This window comes from Cornus florida, unplaced genomic scaffold (assembly GCF_030987335.1).
Source record: "Cornus florida cultivar Cherokee Brave unplaced genomic scaffold, ASM3098733v1 CherokeeBrave_3.0.0_Hap2_Chr04, whole genome shotgun sequence".
Lineage (NCBI taxonomy): Eukaryota > Viridiplantae > Streptophyta > Magnoliopsida > Cornales > Cornaceae > Cornus > Cornus florida.
This window is the reverse complement of record NW_026775574.1, coordinates 62,992,067-63,014,683: the sequence shown is the minus strand read 5'-3', so window position 1 is coordinate 63,014,683 and position 22,617 is coordinate 62,992,067. Positions and strand designations below refer to the sequence as shown.

General features: G+C 37.5%; 1 protein-coding gene across 1 annotated transcript; it reads left to right on the top strand.

The window, feature by feature from the left end:
- Positions 1-15,677: 15,677 nt before the first annotated feature.
- LOC132305031 (uncharacterized) lies at positions 15,678-17,272 on the top strand. Its single transcript, XM_059802716.1, has 2 exons — positions 15,678-16,919; positions 17,018-17,272. Exons 1-2 carry the CDS (start codon positions 15,678-15,680, stop codon positions 17,270-17,272), a joined length of 1,497 nt encoding a protein of 498 aa, XP_059658699.1.
- Positions 17,273-22,617: the final 5,345 nt, after the last annotated feature.

Sequence of the window (22,617 nt, the reverse complement as noted above, 5' to 3'; positions counted from 1 at the left end):
AGTAGGGTAGACAATCTCTACATCATTATTTTTCCCATTTTGAGCCACAATTGCTTCATTTTGATGTGGGGCAACAATTTGATCTTCCACCACCATTTTATCATTTTCACATGTAATAACCACTTGATCATTCTCATGATGAAAGTTACTAGGAGTAATCTCATCATTCATAGAATTTTCTTTTGGATTGGCCATAAATTCAAATGAAAATGTTTCCTCCTCTTCATGATTTTTAGCATTAATCCTTTGTTGAATTTGAGATATTTGGTCATCTATCATTGCACTAACTTGGGACTGGTGATATGGTACCACTTGATTGATAGACTCTACTGTGGATTGCATGCTAGCAAGGGAAGCCAATAGTTGATTGTTGGAGTCCATCATTTGCGTGTGCATAGACTCCATCATTTGTTTGTTAGCAACAATTAGCTCATCCAATGGAGATGGTGGAAAAGGAGAAGAGGGCGGGAAAGGATGATCATTGGGTTGAAAAGGTTGCATATGAGATTGTGGGGTTGAATTTCCTATGTCATGCCACAAGAAGTTTTGTTGGTCTCCCCAACCCGAGTTATAACCATTGAAGTATGGATCACTACCCGGTTCAAAGAAATTTTCATTTGGTTGCTCTAGATAGAAGTCCGAGAATTGTCTCGTTGGAAGACAATCTCTTGTATGATGTGTATTACTAGAGCAAAAAGCACAAAACTCATGAGGTGTGTAGAATTGAGTTGGAAGATAACTATTCTCCATCTAGGAGTAATTCAACAACACACAAAGCAATCAACACAACACTTCATCACCATAACCTCCACATACAATGTTCCCATTCTCCTCAATTATCAAGACAAAAAATGTAAATGGCCACGACAAGGACCAATGCTTGAATACGAAATTTAAAACAATTGAAATAGCCTCGACAAGGGCTTGCAATTTAATTACTTCTAAGCTTAACACATGCACGATATTCACAATTCGAAACTAGAAGTCAAGAGACTTACCTGGGGTCCTCTAGACTTACAATTTGCTAGCATTCCCACGGCGAGCTTCGAGTTCCTAGAATCTCACTTACAGCACAAAAAAGGTTAAACCACACAAGAAATATTCACAAAACACAGTATTCACAATCAAACTAAATTTAACCCTAGAACCTTGGTCGCTAAACCGTTTGCAGTCCCCGGCAACGGCGCCAAAAATTGATCGGTTGATCAACTATACATCAACCTTCGCAATAGCACGAATCATTGTAAAATAGGGCTATTGGTCGGGTAAGTCGAACCACTGGGACTGCGCTAGTCTAAGGCAACCTAAGTGTTTAGAGTCATTCTTAGGATGATGAAGGGGTGTTCATAGAGGTTGTGTTTGTTGTCACTTAACTACAAATTCAGAATGCATACACAATAAATTGAAGGAGATTAAAAGAGAAGATTTAGAGAAGGAAGTCTAGGGAAGTGAATCCACTCCAAACCTCTACACAAGCTAATTATATGATTGATTTGGGGAATTAATGTAGAAATGACCTTGATGAATAGCAATTCATGACTACTATATCATCTTCAAGAAATTCAATTAATTAAAATGTAAGAACAACCTATCAAAGCTCCACATGCTTAAATTACCTAAACTATGGTGTAATCCTCAACATGCTCACTAAGCTAGAGATTGTCAAACAAGTAACCAATTGATGAGAGCACATGATAACAAGTCACAAGGTTAATTCATCAAAAGAAATTCTTAAGCAATGAATTAACAAGCTACTCAAAATCATGCCATTAAAACCATTCCATAGTCTTAGTTCCATTGTCACTATGAAACTACAAGCCATACAACCATGAGATTAAATCATCTAAGACAAGAGTATTTAATGCAACATGATCTTTAGAACATTAAAACATCCATTACATTATGTAACATGCTCTAGATTATGGAACTAGTCAAATACACATTTCATTCCCCAAAATAAATCAAAAACTAGACATGCTTACAAGGAAGAGCTTCATCACCTCCCTAGATGGAGGTTTAGTTACCCATTGATGCACTAGAGGAAGGAGGAATCAAAGCCTTGACCTCCATTTTCGAGCTCCCCTCTTCTAGCTCCAAGAACACACCTTTTTTGCTCTCTTCTCTCTCCTCTAATCTTGTAAAATGAATCTCTATCATATTGTGTGGCTTCCCTCTCTTATCTTCTAGAGATAAGGCTCTAGAAACCCCCACCAACCAACATCTCCAACCAACCATTAAAGAGGGAAATTAGAATTGAGGAACCCAAGATGCAAGTGGCTGAAAATGGGCCATTTCCGGATGCAATTCTGCCCTAAGTTCGAGCACTCGAAATAAGGGCTCGAGCACTCGAAATTGGAGCAGAATGCTCCATTCTTGCCTTGCTCCGCCCAGACCTACTTCGGTTAAACAGCCATAACTTTGCGCTCCGAACTCCGAATGATGAACCGTTTGAAGATTTAGAAAGCTAATTCAGAGCTCTAAATATTTCATGTTTTAGTGGAGATCCAATTCTCAAGGATGGTTGGTCGAAAATGAAGATCAAGGCAGAATTTCATTGCTGCCAGGCAGTTCTGCGCACCTCTGGTAACAAGGCCATAACTCTCTGCTCCGAGCTCCGAATGACAAACCGTTTGAAGATTTAGAAAGCTAATTCAGAGCTCTAAATCTTTCATGTTATGAGGGAAGTCCAGTTCTCGAGTTTGGAAGGTCAAAATGGCGAGCAAAGCCCAGGTTCTACTGCTGCCAGAATTCAGCATTGGCACCTTTTGTTGCTCAAGATTCCACAAGGCCTTATTCTTGTTCCATTTTGGCCAATGAACCTGAAAATGCATAAAAACATAGAAATGAAGATAATCTACATAAATTAACATACAACGGACTTTACTAATGCAAGTTAGGGCGCTTGAATATACAATATTCGGCGCTTATCAAGGGTTTAGATTACACAAGACTTAGGGCTCATCCAAGCCCTAAGTGTAGATCTAGCCAATCATGGAAGAGGTAGATGTGGTAATGGAATCAAGCTCCAAATATGGCTCCATCTTCTTCTTCTTCTTCTTTGAAGCTCTAGAGATGGAGAGAGAGTGGGTCTAGAGATGGATCTTGAGATGTGCCTCCACTTCCCTCTTTTCTTCTAACCCTAATCTCTAACTTTGCTAGAGAGAGAAATAAAAAATACAATGTAAAAAATAAAAAGATAAAAAGCTTCTTTTACAAATGGGTCACTTCCCTTTATATAGAAGGTCCTTTTCTTAGTCACTAAGTCAGGAATATAGCTCCAAAAATATCTAATCCCATACTATGTGATAGGTGGACTTTTGGGCGCTCATGGAATATGACAACTCGCTGCCAGCAATGTTCGATCGATCAGAGAAAAAGTTGGATCGATCCAACTTGGCAGTTTTTCAGCATTGGCCTCCTTTTGCTCCAAATCAGCCTCTTTTTGCTTCGGATCATCACTAAGACTTAGTTTGACTCCAAAAAGGCCTTAAGAATCCATTTTTAGTCCATTTTAACATTATTGACCTGAAATAGAAAAAAACACAAATAAGTACTAAAATGAGTAAATCAGATCGATAAAGGTCCTAGAACACTAAAGCTTAAGGGGTTTAAAAGTGTACTTTTCAGCGTTCACTAGATACCAACCTCCGAAGATTCAGCAATTTGACGGAAAAGGTAACCCCAAGCAACACATTGCCTATTTTGTCGAGACTTGTAACAATGCCGGAATAGAGGGGGATTTACTAGTTAAATAGTTTGTCCGCTCATTTAAAAGGAAACGCGTTTGAGTGGTAGACCAGCTTAAAGTCAGAGTCAATTGATAGTTGAGACCAAATGGAACGAGAATTCTCGAATAGGTTCTATAGCACTCATCGTACTGTTAGTATGATAGAGTTGACTAACACGAAGTAATGGAAGGATAAGCCTGTAATCGACTACATTAATCGGTGGAGAGCACGCAGTCTTGACTGCAAAGATCGATTGTCAGAAATCTCTACTGTAGAGATGTGTATGCAGGGAATGCATTAAGGCCTTCTTTGCATTCTCCAAGGTATAAAACCTCGCGCATTTGAAGAATTGGCAACACGTGCCCATGACATGGAGATCAGTATGAAATCCCATCAAGGCAAATGTCCTGTGGCCATAGAACCACGCAAGGATAAGAAAGACTGGAAGAAGGGCGATAAATCGTCAAAGACCGCTGCTAAAGATTCTATGGCTATCTCAACTACCCCATTCAAGATATCTGTTAAAGATGATAAGAAGGATGATAAAAAGCCTCACCAGTTTCAAGAGAGGGAAAGATAGCGTCCTACGCTAAAGGAGTTAGAGAAGAAGGAATACCCTCTCCCGAATCCAATGTCCCTGGCATCTTGGAATGTTTACTCGAAAGTAAAGTTATAGAACTCCCTGAATGCAAATGCCCTCAAGAGATGGGATGTGTCAACGATCCAAAATACTGCAAATATCATCGTATTGTTAGTCATCTAATTGAGTAGTGTTTTATCTTCAAGGATGTGGTGATGAACTTGGCAAAACAAGGAAAAATCTTGTTGGACACGGACGAAGTTGTAACTTCAAATCATACTACCACTACTGTGACAACCTCTGTCGTGGGGAGTGCTCGTTCTCTCTTGGAAAAGGGAGTGCACTTGACGTTTCAACCTTTGGAAGGGTCTTTCCTCAGGATGATGAAGAAGGATGGACTTTGGTGACAAGAAAGAAACCACGGAAGCAACGAGCTGACATTTTTTAGACTAATTATTCTGACAGGGGGCAAAGGAAGAAGAAACTTCAATATCGCTATAAGCAGTCTGGCCATAACAAAAAATGGGTCAAGAAGACACAGTCAACCAAACACGCCTCTATAAGCCAAAGGATCCAGAAGCCTCTTACTTTGCAAGAGTTCTTTCCAGAAGGATATCTAGATGACGAAGTTGCGACAGCTTACATGGTTTTAATTAAAATGGGCCCTGATGGTGAGAATAGTAAGGATCAAGATGAAGCCCAAACTATGGAGAATCATACAAAGGACGCTGCCATCATTGAAAATTCCGATGATAATGAAGTAGTTGGAGGTACACTGGATTCATGTTATGCACCAATTAGTTTCACTGACGAAGATCTTCAGTTGGGTTCGAAGCCGCATAATTATTCTCTTTTCATTTCCGGTTACATAAAGGAACAAAGAGTTACTCGAATTCTTGTTGATGGTGGATCAGCGGTAAATCTCATGCCAAAATTTACGATGAAAAATCTCGGCATCACAGTCGACAAGTTATCTCGTAGCCGTCTTATTATTCAAGGTTTGAACCAAAGAGGACAGAGAGCTATTGGCATGATTCGGGCAAAACTAATTATTGGCGAGCTCCAAGCTGAAACCTTATTCCATGTTATTGATGCAAAGACATCCTACAATTTGTTGTTAAGAAGGCCTTGGATACATAATAATGGTGTCATTCCATCGACTCTTCATCAGTGCTTCAAATTTTACAAGAATGGCGTATAAACAGTTGTGGTGGACCATAAACCATTTACAGAAGTAGAATATAATTTTGCCGATGCCAAGTTCTATATCAATCTTGATACACCTTCGAAAATACCCATCCCAAGCCATCCATCTACACAAGAGGTTCAATCTACAAAAACAAAAGAAGCGTTAAGTGATCCATTAGATGTTTCAATGACAGACATTGTAAAGGTAGCTTAAACAAGAGGGGTCTCGATAAAAGCACATCGGACGAAACCTATTTTAAAGTATGTTCCAAAATCTCAATGACAAGAAGGGTAGTCACCTGTCATTGAGATACTTGAAACCAAGGAATTTAAATTGAAGATGACACAAACCAAAGAGAAAGAAGATATGCAAAAGCTGAAAGGAGAGTTAACTCTTCCTCTCATCAAGATTCAAAAGTCTTCACCTTCCAAGCCTCCGTTAAAAGGGTTCATGCGGCCTTCTCAATCTCTGGTCAATCATGGATCACTTCCAAAACAAAGGACTGATGAAGGATTCGTTCCTAAAGCATACCAACTCTTGGCTAAGTTAGGGTACGATTTTACAAATCCTGCAAACCTTGGAAAACTAAATTCAGAGGTCACTGGTGAGAAAATGCATGGCCTTAATGAGACATAGAAGAAGTTGAAAGATCAAGGGCATAAGATCATTCCACCCAAGTCTGGTATCGGTTTCGTACCTTCTGAGCCACTTCGAATTCACATCCCAAAAAAGGATAAGAAGTCAAACACTTTTTACATTGGGTTTGAAGAAGTCAAAGATGAACAAGACCAACATATTATGCATCAAAAATCAGTCTTCGACTGTATAGGAGCTCCATGTGATCGAGCATCTGTATTCAACAGGTTGTCAAGCCAAAAGTCAAATGTCTCAAGTTCTCATGTCAACAGTTTGCCTCGTACCTCTGTTTTTAACAAAATGAGCTTTCATGACCAAGGAAGAAAATCTCCACAACCTCAATCTCGAAAGTTAGTATTTAATCGAATTGGTATTATTAATGATGCATCACTAAAAAGCAGTAAGAGTGAAAAGTCAGAGAAAACTAACATCGACGTGGTGAACAATAGTAAAGTTTGGAGCCTAGTACCCTCGCGAATGAAACGTAAGACAGAGGTAGATGTCACCAATGATGTTACATTAAAAGCTCGAAGGCGAACCGTTGTATTCACTAATCAAGCAAAAGAAGTGGATAAAACAGAAGACATTGGCGAATCATCTTGTGTTACTTCATATCACATCACTATTGAAGAGGAACCTGACTCTGAACTACCTGATGACATTGAGAAAGCTCCACTAACACTAGAAGACGGGGGGCAGGCTACCATTGATCAACTCAAAGAAATTAACTTAGGAACTGATGATCAACCCAGACCAGTTTTCATTAGTGCATTCCTAAGCCCCTCAGAAGAAAATGATTACTTTCAATTGTTGTCTGAGTACAAGGATATCTTCGCTTGGAGATACAAAGAGATGCCCGGTCTTGATCCTAAAATTGCAGTACACAATCTTGCTGTCAAACATGGGACACGTCCAATTAAGCAGTCTCAATGTTTCTTCTGTCTAGAGCTAGTTCCGAGGATAGAGGAAGAACTCAACAAATTGATTGAAGTAGGGTGAGGTGAAATATCTAACATGGATTTTGAGCATTGTTCTAGTAAAGAAGAAAAATGGACAGATTCGAATTTGTGTGGATTTTTGTGATTTAAATGAGGCATGCCCAAAAGATGATTTTCCTCTTCCCATCCCCGAACTCACTATAGATGCAACCACAGGGCATGAAGCTCTCTTATTCATGGATTGTTACTCCGGGTACAATCAGATAAGAAAGACTCTGAAAGATGAGGAACTAACTTCCTTTCGCACTCCTAAAGGCATATATTGCTACAAAGTTATGCCCTTCGGACTCAAAAATGCGGGAGCAACATACCAGCGCGCCATGCAAAGGATCTTCAACGACATACTCCACAAGATTGTTGAATGTTATGTTGATGACTTGGTGGTTAAGATGAAAGAACGAATGAATCATTTACAGGATCTATGTACAGTTTTTAATCGCCTCCAAAAATTTCAACTCAAGATGAATCCTCTTAAATGTGCATTTGGTGTGACTTCAGGGAAATTCCTGGGATACGTTGTACGTCATCGTGGTATTGAGATTGATCCTAATAAAGTGGAGGCCATTTAAAAGATGCCGCCACCAAAGAATTTACACGAGCTTCAAAGTTTACAAGGTCAACTTGCGTTCATTCGTAGGTTCATCTCAAATTTGGCTGGCCATTGTCAGCCTCTTAACTGACTCATGAAGAAAGATGCCCCATTTATCTGGGACCAATCTTGCCAAAATGCTTTTGATAGCATCAAAAAGTACTTTCTCAATTCTCCGGTATTGGGAGCACTTGTACCTAGAAAGCCGCTCATACTTTATATTGCTGCGCAAAAAGAATCGTTGGGTGCCTTACTTGCTCAGAATAATGAAGAACATAAAGAAAAGGCATTGTATTACTTAAGTCGCAGACTCACCCCAACGGAGCGAAATTATCCTCCAATTGAAAAAATATGCCTCGCACTTGTCTTCGCCTCTAAGAAATTGAGGCATTATTTCTTGGCTCTATGATACATCTTGTTGCAAGGGCAGATCCTCTCAAATATGTCATGTCTAAACCGGTCCTTTCCGGACACTTGGCGAGGTGGTCAATTTTGTTCAACGAATTTGAAATTGTTTATGTGCCACAAAAAGCAACAAAAGGACAAGTCCTGGCAGATTTCTTGATTGACCATCCTATTCTAGCCGATTGGGAAATTTCTGAAGATTTTCCTGATGAAGAAGTCTTCCTTGTAGACATCCTCCCTCCATGGATGATGTTTTTCAATGGGGCAGCACGAGTAGACGGGGCCAGAGCAGGAGTAGTGTTTGTTTCTCCAAAAAGACATGTTATTCCGTACTATTTTGCACTCACTGAAAACTGCTCAAATAATGTAGCTGAATATCAAGCCTTGATTATCAGCCTTCAAATGGCAAATGAGATGAAGGTCATGGATCTCGAAATATATGGAGACTCTAAGTTGGTGATTAACCAACTTCTTCAAGAATATGAGGTTAAGAAAGATGATCTAGTGCCGTACTATCGTTATGCCACTCATTTGTTGGAACGATTTGATAGCGTCATGCTAGAACACATTCCGAGGAAAGAAAATCGGATAGCTGATGCTTTGGCAAATTTAGCTACAACATTGGCGTTAACTACTGAGGATTTGGTTGATGTTCCTGTATGTTAACGATGGTTCTTGCCATAAGTCTTGGAAGATAAATTTGAAGAAAGTAATTTGGTTTCTTGTTGGACACAAGAGGAAAAAGACTGGAGACTCCCCATCATTGATTATCTGGAACATGGAAAGCTTCCCGAAGATCAATGCCACAAGACTGAAATACGAAGATGAGCATCTCGATTCATCTATTACAATGATACGTTGTATAGGCGTTCATATGAGGGCCTTTTCCTTCACTGCCTCGCAAATGATGAAGCCACCTATGCAATGAAGGAAGCACATTCTGGAATTTGTGGAGCCCATTAGTCTGGACCAAAACTTCACTTTCGTGTCAAAAGAATGGGTTATTATTGGCCCACCATGGTCAAGGACTGCATGGAGTATGCGAAAAGGTGTCAAGCCTGTCAATTTTATGCTAACTTCATACACCAACCACCTAAACCATTGCACCTTACTATGACATTATGGCCATTTGATGCATGGGGATTAGATGTAGTTGGTACTCTAGACAAGTCTTCAAAGGGCCACTTATATATCTTGGCTGCCACTGATTATTTTTCTAAATGGGTGGAAGCTACACCTTATAAACATATGAAAAATGAAACAGTGGTTGATTTCATCAAGTCTAACATTATTTATCGATATGGTGTCCCTCGGTACATCATCACTGATAATGGGACAAATTTCAAAAACAGTTGGGTAACCGACCTTTGCGAGAAGTTTGGCTTCAAACAACGTAAATCCTCCATGTACAATGCCCCTTCCAATGGTCTCGCGGAAGCATTCAATAAAAATCTTTGTGAGTTATTGAAGAAAGTAGTCAACCAAATAAAGAGACATTGGCATGAGCGAATGGAAGAAGCATTGTGGGCATACCGCACTACGCATCGTACACCTACTCAACCAACTCCGTATTCTCTTGTCTATGGCGTGGAAGCGGTTCTTCCATTGGAACAACAGATCCCTTCGTTAAGGATAGCCATACAAGAAGGTCTTACAAGTGAAGAAAATGCCATTTTATGTCTTCAAGAACTGGAAGCATTGGATGGAAAGAGATTAGAAGCTCAACAATAGCTAGAGTGTTATCAGGCTCGACTTTCTAAAGCCTTCAGTAAGAAAGTTCGACCTCGGTCATTTCAAGTTCGAGACTTAGTATTAGTTGTTCATAGACCAATTGTCATGAATCGTAAGGGAAATAAATTTGTATCCAAATGGGATGGACCATATGTTGTTCGTGAAGTTTATACTAACAACACATATCTCATTATTGATGAAGACAGAGTAAGAGTGGGACCCATTAATGGCAAGTTCCTAAAGCGCTACTACCCATGAAGGTAATTCTCTTGATCGTATGAGCTTAAACTGCACTATACTCCTGGCCCGCATGAGCTAAAACTGTGTAGGGCCCTAAAAAATAAAAAAAATAAAAAAATTCTGTATACTCTTGGCCCACAAGAGAACTGTGAATAGTGAAACCAATAAACAATGACAACATCTTTGTTAAACAAATAGAGATAATAAATTTATTACTGAGATTCAAAGTTACAACTTTTGGGTTTTTTATAAAAAAAAAAAAAAAAAAAAAAAAAAAAAAAAAAGAAAAGAGGATGATGATAATATTAAAATTCCATAGCTATGATTTTATCACGTTCTTGCTGTAATATCTCTTCTAGTTGCTTCACTACTTCAAGATCATTATTAGAGATGACGTTAGCTTCTTCCACTGATTTTCGATCTTCCCAAAGTTTGGTGACAACTTCCTTCTTCTGAGATAACTGTGCATCCGTCGTTGATATGAGGACTTTAAGCCCCTGAGTTTCTTCCCTGGCTTGTTGCAACTCCTTCACTAACCTGGCTTCTTTAACTTCGGCTTCACTCAAACTAGACCGAAGTGATTGTATACGCTTAGCACCATCATCTTCCAAAGACCTAGCGTTGGTGAGCTGTGTATCAATATTAGCCAATCATTGGGATTGAGAGTCTGAAGTCATCATACAAGCATAGGAAGAAGATGTAGTAACATAATTAGCCAAATTAGTCATATATGAATCAATTCGCCTCTTCAAAGCTGAATGGTCTCCATGGAGTTTTGCGAGTCCTTCATAAAGAGTTTGAAGTTTAGGTGCTCGAGACGATATTTTGTCGGTAGGAGTATCCCGTATAATACTCTTTATGAAATCAATAAAGCATAAAGCAGGACGACGATGAACATCAAGAATGATTTCTTCCGCATTGAAAATTGACATTTCGGAAGGGGCAATACGATGCAAGGGTGGACCATGTTCTCTTATAGGCAAAGAAGGAATAGCTACATGATCTGTACCAACATTTTTAACCACCTCCATAGTTTGACTAGTCACTTCAGCAATCCCCAAAACATCCGAGTGTTGAATAGCTCTGCTTCTTTGTAGTGAAATGTCTGCATCTTTTCCTATTGCAGTGGCCAATGCTAAGGCAGATGGTCCATAAATAGATTCTGTACTACATGTTGGATGAGCAACAAAGACGACATCTTCCCCGAGAAATCCCTCGTTGCCTTGTGACTATTAAAAAAAAAAACATAATGGTAATTCACAGTAAAAATAAAAAAAGTACCTGTATAGGTTGTGAACTGCTAGGTACCCCAGTAAAAAATCGATCAAGAGAAGTGGCAATACATTCCTGTACTGGATCAAGTCTTATCTTATCAGTGACATGCTTCCAGTTACGATCCTCATCGCATTCACATCCTCATCTGAATCCATTGCTAACTGACGACGGCGACGGTCATTGATTAATGGTGGAACATCTTCTGCTGTTTGGTGATGACTAGTAGACCCCCCAACAACACCACAAGTATTATGACCCTGGCACTGGCTTCGATGAGAGGTTTGACTTCAGCCCCTTAATTAAAACCTTCCCGATTTTAGTTGGTTTCTCTGGTGGGGAAATCGTGCGTTTAGGTTGATTTGAGGTAGTTTCTTCTTGTGTAAATGGATCAATATATACGCTGGACCACCATTTGGCATATGCTTTAGTAACTAAGGACTTCTGGTGGCTGGAGATTGAGGGAAGCAACGCATCACAACCAGAAGAATAATGAACGGATGATTTCCAATGCTTTAAAAACTCCTCTAAGGTGCAACTACGAAAGTTATTTTTTAATTTTCTAGGACTATCATGGTGGTACCCAAATTGTCGGCTAAATCTATGTGGAATATACAACTCAATGATGAGACAGTCATTTTGGCGCAATGTCAAATAACATGATCGAAGACTGATTAGGGTGTCAGAGTCAGCCTTTATCAGTTCACCATTATCCACAATGAGTCGCTGTTTTGAAGATCTTTTAGCCATATGAGTTAAGTTTATTCCTTTACATAATTTGAATAAATTTTGTGCTTCAAAATCGTCAAAGTATCATGCTCTTCCTTCGCCTGCATATAATGTCATTCTAGGCCAATAGTTGATATTAGGAATGGTGAAATTAGTTCTAAAATATTCACTTAACCATCCAAATACATAATGTATAGGAAATATTGCAGAGCAGCTTCCAGGATCTGGTGAGGAAACAATCTCATTTAAGCCTCTGTAAATACTGGCCAAAACTGGGATGGAAAGACAAATATTGCAGCCATCTGCTAACATGCTCGCAACCTTGAAAGTCCTAGGACGAATCATGTTGCCAGGGTGTGCAGGCAAGGCAAATTTATAGAGCCAACATGCTAAAAAAGCAGCTAGATAAGTGGTGTCTCTCGATGCTTCATCTATACAAAGGTTAATAAATACTTCCTTCTCTTTGGTGGACATCGGCTGGATAGGAAGGATCACACCAGATGGGTTTTGAGTCCTTGTAGGGCGGTGAACTTTAATTTTTGTTGTTCTCTTTGAAGGTTTGACATGTCTTGATGCACCTTTAAACCAGAAATTAATCCAGTCAGATATCTTTACTTTTTGATCTCCTTTATACTTCTTGGAAAGTCTGTGGAAGGCCAAAAATAGGTGTTGACAACTCAAGGGGGGAGAATTTTTGTTGTTGCCGGCTCTTGAGAGTTCATCTGCGCAAGGAATAACTTCATCATAAATTGTTCCTTGATGAGGGAGACCGCCTAGCATATACAAATCTCGAAGAGAAATTGACAGCTCGCCAATAGAACAATGAAGAGTATTAGTGGCTGGGCACCAACATTCAAGGAATGCTTTGAATACATCTTCATGACGATCATAGGAAAATAGAGAGGCGAATAGAGCACCATATAGTTGCTATTTTGATAGAAAGTCATGGAAACGTGCCAAGACATCTTCTAACCACTCCCAATATAGTTCGGTGTATGGCAATTCAGCGGAAAGTTTATAGGGAATACTTCATGATATTTCCTTCGCCTGAACATTGAGACCCAAGAGTGAAAACTGGTTTTCCTCAACAACTCTCTCATGAAGTGAAGAATTTAGTATCAAGGCTTTAGAGACAATAGATTCTTTATTAATCTGATCAAGACCAATGTTGGTGAGTTCGCATGTGGCCATGCATGTCCAATGAGATGAACAAAGTTTATTGTCAGGATCAGGCACTTGAATAGCATTGCGACCAAAAAGTGAGTCATATACACTTAATGTCGTTCCTTGGACTCGTTGACTATTTTCGCTCTTTGAGATAGTCATCGTTTGTTTTGCGAAACATTTGAACACCACCATGATGGAATAATAAAGCTCGATCGATGTTGTCTAGAAGGAGGATTTCAAGTTCTGCTATGAAAAAAAAAATAATTATTTTTAAGAATAATTATCATAATATAACCGGCCCGGTCCAGTTATGATATTTTCCTTATCAGAAAGGACACGTGTCATCATCCCATGGATCCAAGAATCCTATAAATAGAGGACTGGAGGAAGGGAGAAGGGGACACAAAAAGTCAGAATTCAGAAATCTAGAATTCCAGAGAGAAATACAGAAACTCTCATCCCCAACATCCAAACCCAAAAGCGAAGAACACCAAGCACATCAAATCGTGCCGTGCTTCATCAAATTCCACAGTGATCAACAACAAGCACAACCAAAGACGTGCTGTTCTTCAGCAAATTCCACGGTGATCAACAACAAGCACAGCCAAAGACGTGCTGTTCTTCATCAAATTCTACGGTAATTCAAGAACAAGTTCGTGCAGCCCTTGGATCCAACCAACCAACAACAAAAAGGAGATTTAATCAGAGGACCAGTTATTTCTTTTGTAAAGAATATTACAGAGGATTGTACCTCAATTTCTCAAATTAATAAAATTATATTATTTGCTCCATATTTTGTTTCTATTACAGACTTACAAAATTTGTGTGTACACCCATTATATTTTATAGGGTAAATTGTAAAAAACCCCCTTCAACTATTGACCATGTGCAATTAACCTCCCTGATCTACAATTTGCCCCCTTGAACTATTGAATTTGGTGCAATTGACCCCCAATGTGACATCTCCGGCCAATTGGTGTAAACGAAAATAGTAAAAGACAATTTTACCCTTTAAAAAAACTACGTCGTTTCAGTTAAAATTTTAACAACAAAAAGCAACGTTATCATCTAGGTATGACATGGTGGGTGTAATATGAGCAACCACTTAGAAATTGACAACACACATAACCTTATCACCATAACTAAGACGTGGAGGGCGTAATCTCACTTCACATCTATCCATCTATCCACGTCTTTCCAAACGGCTGAAACTCTGAAGAACCAAACGGCTGAAACTCGAGGAACTGAAGAAAGCTTTGTCTGTCTGAAGGGATTTTTAATCTCTCAAGGGTTACTCAATCAGTAAAGCTCTCAACTTTAATACGTTAATTTGTAACTGTTGATGTTATATACATGATACGATTTTTCCGCTCCAAACAGTATACGATTTTTATCTTTTTATTTTAGGGTTTAGGTCTGTAAAATGTTAGATGGGTGTTTCAGTTTGGCCGACAATATATATATATATATATATATATTTGATTGTTTTTTGTTTTGTCTGTTAGTATTTGTTTGTTTTATATATAAATGTCTTTGGGCCAATGTAACTAAAGATTTACTAAAAAATTAAAACAAAAATTACCCCAACAGCCTTTGACAACATTGGTACCAGCGACGTACATAGAAGTAGTAATACAAAACAGGGAATTCTAGGCTTTGACATTCACTTGACAAATGAAAATTTGATCAATTTATGGAATTTTTTTACCATAAAATAGCTATTGGCAGCAAATATCACATGAATGGAAATTGTAGTATATAATGGAATTGCACTAATAACATGTGTAATGAATTGAAATTTCATTTGATTCAACAAAAGAGATGCATAGTATGACTAATTACACACACACACACACACACACACATTCTGGATTTAAATAATGATGAATAAGAAATGAAAGCCTCAGCAAGATTCTGCTATTTTTTTGCAGGCTTTAAGTTAGCCTTTTTTTTATGAAAAGAAAGTGATATGTGGAGTTTTTAATAATGCTATAGCACTGAAAGTGATAGTGGTCCCTTTCTTCAATGATTGACTGTTTTATATTGTTGAAAGCTATTCTTTCACTATGTTTCTGTCTAATGGTCCCTTTATTCTATAATTGACTATGTTTTATATTCATTATGGGTTCTATCGAGTGGTCCCTTTCTTCTATAATTGAATAGTCATTGTTTTGCTTTTATATCACTGTCTATAAAAGATTAAAGTGTCCACCTACCACTGAAAATGTTGTATGAGTTTAACTGTACCCTGTGATTGAGTGGTCCACATTATTGAGTTGTCATTAAATATGTGTGTTCAGTTATTAACTTTTTAAAAATATATTTGTTTGTTATTAATTGAAATTTGTTATTGTTGATGCACCTTTATAGCATTGAACTTCATCATGGGGGTGTTTTCACAAAAACACCCCAAATGGCATACCTAGGAGAAGATAAATGCTTCATTGAAAGTGTAGATCCAGACATCATGTCTTATGATGATATTCAAGACATGGTTGACCAATTAGGTTATGGGGTGATTACTCAAGTATTTTACACAGTACCATATTTAGAGGGTAGTCAGAAGTTCAGAGAAATCAAGTGTGATTTGGATGTTTTGAGAATGTTTTATGATTATGAAGCTCAAGGAGAAACCAACTTGATAAAGTTGTACATTGTTGCACCTTTCTTGAATATGCAAGGGTATGAGGTTCCAATAGACATTGCTGAAAAAGAGGACTCAACTAATGATTTTGAACAACTGGAATCAGACTATGCTCCTAGTGATGAGTTAATTAGTCTATGTAGCTCTGATGAAGAGGATAGTGGTCCTATGCAGCAAGAATATATGCCTTCAAGGGATTTAGGGGTCAAAGAAGTAGAATTAGGCATGAAATTTGGGACTGCTGCAGATTTTAGATTGGCAGTTAGGGAAACAGCATTAAAGAAAAGGTTTGATGTAAAGTTTACAAAGAATGATGGAGATAGGGTGAATGTAGTTTGTAAAAATGAGTGTGGTTGGAAGATTTATGCTAGCAAACCAGAGGATGAGGATTGTTTGATAGTGAAGACATATGTGACTGAACATACAAACTGCCTTTGGTTTCAAACTAATTCACAGGCTTCGTCTTCTTACTTAGCTAATAAGTATTTAGAGCAGTTGAGATCAAACCCAAAGATGCCTCTTCAGACACTTAAGAGGACTATTGCTTGTGAGTTGAACATTGATGTGTCAGAACACAAAGTCAAAAGGGCTAAAAGAAAAGCATTGAAAGTTATTGAGGGAGATGAGGCAGAGCAGTATGGCAAGATGAGGGAGTACTGTCAGTTGATCTGTGCATCTAACCCTGGCAGTGTTGTTAAAATTCAGACTGAGCCCACATGTGAGGAGAATGTGAGGAAATTTCAAAGGGTTTTTATTTGTTATGCAGCAATGAGAAATGGTTTTAAAGAAGGTTGTAGGCCACTAATTGGTGTGGATGGGTGTTTTCTAAAGGGGCCATATGGTGGCCACATTCTCAGTGCAATAAGTATTGATGGGAATAACCAAATGTTCCCAGTAGCCTTTGCAGTAGTGGAATCTGAGACAAGGGATTCTTGGAGTTGGTTTATGACAGAGTTGATGGATGCTGTGGGGCCTTATGAGGATATCACATTCATATCTGATAGGCAGAAGGTTGGTATTTGATATACACACTTATGAAACTATTTATTTTCAATATATATTTGTTGAACTGTATTTGATATATATTTACTATTTTATTGTTAATGCAGGGTTTAGTAGACACCTTTGAGAATATCATGGTTGGTTCAAAACACAGATATTGTGTGAGGCATCTCTATAAGAACTTCAAACTGAGGTTCAAAGGGCAGCAACTAAAAATTGAATTATGGGAGGCTGTAAGGTCATGTACAGAAGCAGATTTTGATGCACATATGAGGAAGATACATGAGTTAAATGTGGAAGCTTATAGGTGGCTTCATAATGTGCCATCTGAATTATGGTCAAAGTCAGGTTTCTCATACTAGTCAAAAAGTGATATGGTGATCAATAACATGTGTGAAAGCTGGAATGCAATAATTCTTAAAGCAAGGGATAGACCAATTATGTACATGTTGGAGTGGATTAGAAGGCATTTAATGTTGAGGTTCCAACAAAAGAGAGAATGGATGGAATCAAAGGATGGCTTATTGTGTCCAGAAGTTCAAAAGAATTTGAACAAAGTGAAAAACATGGCAAGGATGTGTAAGGTGCACTATGCTGGTAATGACAAGTATGAGGTTCAGTGCTTTGGTATAAGTGAGGCAGTTGATATTGGGAAGAAAAGTTGTAGCTGTAGGATATGGGATTTAACTGGTATACCTTGTAAGCATGTTGTAGCATGCACATTTTTAAGGAAAGAGGTACCTGAGTCCTATATGGATCCATACTATCACAGGGAAACATATCTGAAGGCATATGGTGGTTTAATCTATCCTTTTCCAATGAGAAAGTTGATAAAATTAGTACCCCTTAATCCATTGCTACCACCAACCTACAAGAAACCCACTGGTAGACCCAAAAAGGCTAGGAACAAGAACAATGATGAGCCTAGTACTTCAACTAAGCTCAACAGGTCAAGGGAAAATTTGAAATGTTCAAAGTGTAAAGAAAAAGGGCACAACTCAAGGACTTGCAAATTAGCTGCACCTTTGGTCATTGAGAAACCTCCACCAAGAAGAGGAGGTAGACCACCACTACTTGGAAGAGGAAGAGGTATTGCAATAAGAGGAAGAGATATTGCAGTGAGAGGAACATGGAGGGCAAGGAGGGGTGGAAGAGGAAGAGTTGCTGGAAATGAAATCCCTACTTTAGTTCTTTCAAACCAGAGTCAACAGGTACACTTGCAAATCCCTACTTTATTGCTATTATTATTATTATTATTGCTACTATTTTCTACTTGCTACTTTATTTGCAAATCTCCTCACTTGTGTATGTTATTGATGATAGGTTCAAAACATTCCATTTTCTCAGCTCACATCAACACAAACATCATCTTCTAGGTCAATGATGGATAGTGACTATGCCTGTTGGTAGTGAAGGTGTTTGCAGCTTTTTGGGGGTTCATAGTACTGAACTGTTGTTGGTTTCTGTTGACATGAAGAACTTAACAATGTTTTTTGTTGGCTAATTGTAATTGTTAACATGAAGAACCTTACAACCTTAATGTTTTGTTTGCTAAATACTATTGGTAGGCAGAAACATTTAGCTTATAATGCTACTTTGGTTGTGTAATAAAAGTTCAGTACCTTTTCTTATTACATATGTCTAGGTATTATACACTATGAGTTGTCATTATACATGTCCAGGTATTATGCTTTTTTGTTTGTTTTAGAGTTAATTACTGTAGTGGCAGATTTTGAAGGTTGAAATGTTATATGAGTTGAAAAAATTATGCTCTCAATCAAGTCCTTATGGAAATATGAGATTTTAACTGAGATGTTAATCTATGCTTCCTACTTATGAGAGTAAAAAATAAATTTTTTGTTTTTTTGCCAACAAATGGGGATATACTTTTAGTTGATCTACAGGCTCAACAAAGTACTTTTTGTGGAATCCGTGATGTTGCGAAATCATTTATGTTGGTATTACACAGATAGCTTAGTCTTGCTCAACAAAGGAATTGGATTGTTTGGGGATGCAAATACAGTCTCGTGATGCTGTTACTTCAAGGATAGAGGAGTTGTAAGAACTAGCAAATCTTATAGTAATTTACAGTATCCATAATCTTCATACTACAACAACAAATTCAGTGAATTTGCTTAACAACTCCTAACACAAAATGAAAGTATACCAAAACAAAAGACAGCCTTACTAACTCCCAGCACAGACTTTTCACTTAAGAACAAGAGCAATAATTAAAACTACAAAAGACAACCCAAAAAAAACCATGCTTAACTTCAACATTCCCTTTACAATTGTAATGAACTCTGCATTCATCTCTGCATTTAGAAGGATCTGATTGTTTCCAAAACTTGGTGCGTGAGCAAGACGAGCTGGTACAACTTCATCTTCGTGCAATCCATTATTCCCAGAAGCATCTTTGTGCAATCCATTATTCCCAGAACCAGGTGCAATCCACCATTCCCAAAATGTGCAATCACCAGTACTGCACTTGAAAAATAGCTTTCCCAGATTGTTTTTGGAGTCAGAAATGTATACAGAACACTTGATACCACAAAAGCATTTCATATTCTTCAAATGGACTTCATCTTCATCTTGTGCACCAGGTGGAATCCGCCATTCCCAAAACTTGCAACGACGTGTACTGCACTTGAAAAATAGCTTTCCTGGATTATTTTTGGACTCAGAAATGTATACAGAAGAGTTGATACCACAACCACATTTCCTATTCTTGAAAGGACCTCTAAGAATTCCATTGCTGAAAGAGGATTCACCCATGGAGCTCATTATTTGCAAAAAAAAAAAAAAAACAATGAGACAAAGCAAAGCTTCAAAGCAAAGGTGAAGAGATTGGCCCGGAGCTCCTCAAGGCGATCACTCAATCGAAGATCTCAATCCCAATCTTCTCCAAAAATTACACTTCCAGTAAATGGTGCCTTTGCGAGCCCGCAAAATCTCTGTGTAACAGCACCTAATTTGAGGCGAATAGGATAAAAATTTGTTGTCTTACCACTAACAAACAATTTGTTAGGAATCAATAAATAACAACAAAGAATAGACAGATCCAGCCAAAATAAATCACTATTAACAATCTTGAATTGCTAAATATTAGAAAAAGATACATACACGCATATACATATATATACAACAAAATGAAAGTCAATTTGTGAATAGAGTTAAGAGTTTGATACTCTCACCTATGCAAAACCTTGTTAAAGCGATTAGAGAGAGAGAACGCAGCGAAGATTGTAAGAAATCTGTCCTCGTGATTATTTTAAATTTTCTAAAAATAAAAGTATAAGAAAAAGGGTAAACTCTATAAAATGAGAGCTATTTTGATGAAACTATTATTAAAGATTGGAGGGAGGCTGATCGAGGAAGACAAAGACTCAATAGTTATTTTGATGAAACTATTGTTAAAGATTGGAGGGAGGCTGATCGAGGAAGACAAAGACTCAATTGATTTAGGTTTTCCTGACCACATAAATAAGGCAGTGTTTGGTTAGGATTTAATGGTAATAAAAGGGGTATTTTGGTCTTTTAGCTTCATAAAGGGTTGTATGGTCATTTTTAGAAATTTGTATAGTCACGTGACCCATCATGTGCATCTTCACGGTCAAATTCAACCAGCGTATCATCGGACGGGGTAAATTGCACCAAATTTGTTAGTTCAGGGAGGTTATATGTCAAATTAGTAGATCAGGGGGGTTAATTGCACATGGCCAATAGTTGAAGGGGGTTTTTTGCACTTTACCCTATTTTATATGATGTTATGAATGAATGTTGCTATTATAAATTGGATAGGGTTATTAAATTGATGTTTTAGTACACGTATTGATTTGTGGTGAGTAACAATGTATGTTTTGGGATATATGAGGCCATGGTTTGGCATCCTCAATTATTTTATTTGTACATTGATGTAGTTGGTTCGTTTGGCAATGTAATTTCCAAAAGTGACATAATTTATTTATCGTGATTTGTTTTCGCATCATATTCATATATTTAGAATTGCCTTTGCATGAAGTACTAGAATATCAATTAGGTTCAAGTAGAGCCCATCTGATAGGCGTGTATTTATAGACTTGTCATTATCATAGGCACTCCATATCAAGATAAAATACCTATAATCATTTAACTAAAAATGTCTAATGGCAAGTAGGGTCGAACCATGTATTCAAGTGAGTTTTTGTTTTCGGACAAGCGATTTTTAAAACATTGATTTTAGAGTTAGTCACTAATTAGAAATGAATATTGGACAACAAATATTTAAAACAATATTAGATTGAGAAATTTCAAGTATATAAATTAGGAGCAAGAAACTGATGAGTAATAAAATAACAATGCATTGAGAAGAAAATTACAACTAGAAACCAACAAGGAAAACTCTAAGAATCTATTATATCATTCTATCTATTCTCTATCTCTACTCCTAACTTTGCCTCCAAGTGTGCAATTTATAGCCAAAGGAATAAACCCACTTGTATGCTTTGATGATGGTTTTGCCCAAATTTCATTTTCATTTCCTCACGCCACCTCTCTGTTACTCTCATTGTTGACTTTCCATCTCCTCCTTTTCATCATTCTCTTTTTCTTTTCCTTTCTCTTTCCATCTTCACGTGACTTCCTTCTTTCTTCTTTCAAAATATAATATATATGTATATATATATCTATAGTATGCTAATGATGATGTGGCATGCTGACTAGATGGAGGACCAAAAAGACAATGCTTCTTGTTTTTTGAAGGATTCGAACTTGGAAATTCATGAAAGATTTTGAACACAATTCTATCTCAGCTACAATGCTCCTTGTGTTTTCTTTTGCTTAGTAAAACATTTAACCTTCTGTGCTTTGTTCTCCATTTTTGCTTGCATTATTTCCATTCATGCATTAACACTTACAAAACACAAAACAAGCATATAAGAATATTTAAATAATATAAAAGTCTAATTAAAAGCTTATTTTGGTGCATGAATAATAGGTCTTGTGTATTTATCAAACTGCCCCCAAACAAGCTTTTGCTAGTCCTCTAGCAAAGAAAGGCAAAAATAGATAAGTTCACAAAAAATATTACTTTTATTAACAAAAAGATGTGCCAATTTCGCAGGCTACTTTCGATTGCATTTACCATATGCAATAAGGCCTTAAACTACTAGGTTACCCCTAGTGGACGAGTTATAACCTCATGAGGTTTTCCAGTACTCACAAGCTTCCAAAAAATTTTCTTGCATATGAAAAGTTTTAGAGATGAAAATATCAAGTTCTTTATATACAACGAGTTACTAAGGTGTTATAAAAACAAATATTTCATGAAAGTTCACCCATAAACAACCTAAAAGTAGAGAGTGTGTGTGTGTGAAGTCGGTAAAAATCCATTTTCAAATCCAAGTGATATTCCCAAATCTCTAGAAGACTATGTTTTGACTTCAAATCTTACAGGTAAATAACTCTCTAAAAGAACATCTCTCGATGATTTGGCTAACTGTATCTCTTAAATGTATATAAGTAGGAACTCTGTTTCAAAGAAAAATCAAGCTCACATACTAATTATTTGAAAAACCGATACATATAATAGAAGAGTCTCATGACAAGAATGTTGATCACTTTTGAGAGAATGTCAAGTTACCCACCATAACGCCTTCTTACTTACTATGCACTATCATACCTTTTCTATAAACATTATTGAGCTGAGTTTGTACATAAATGTTTATGA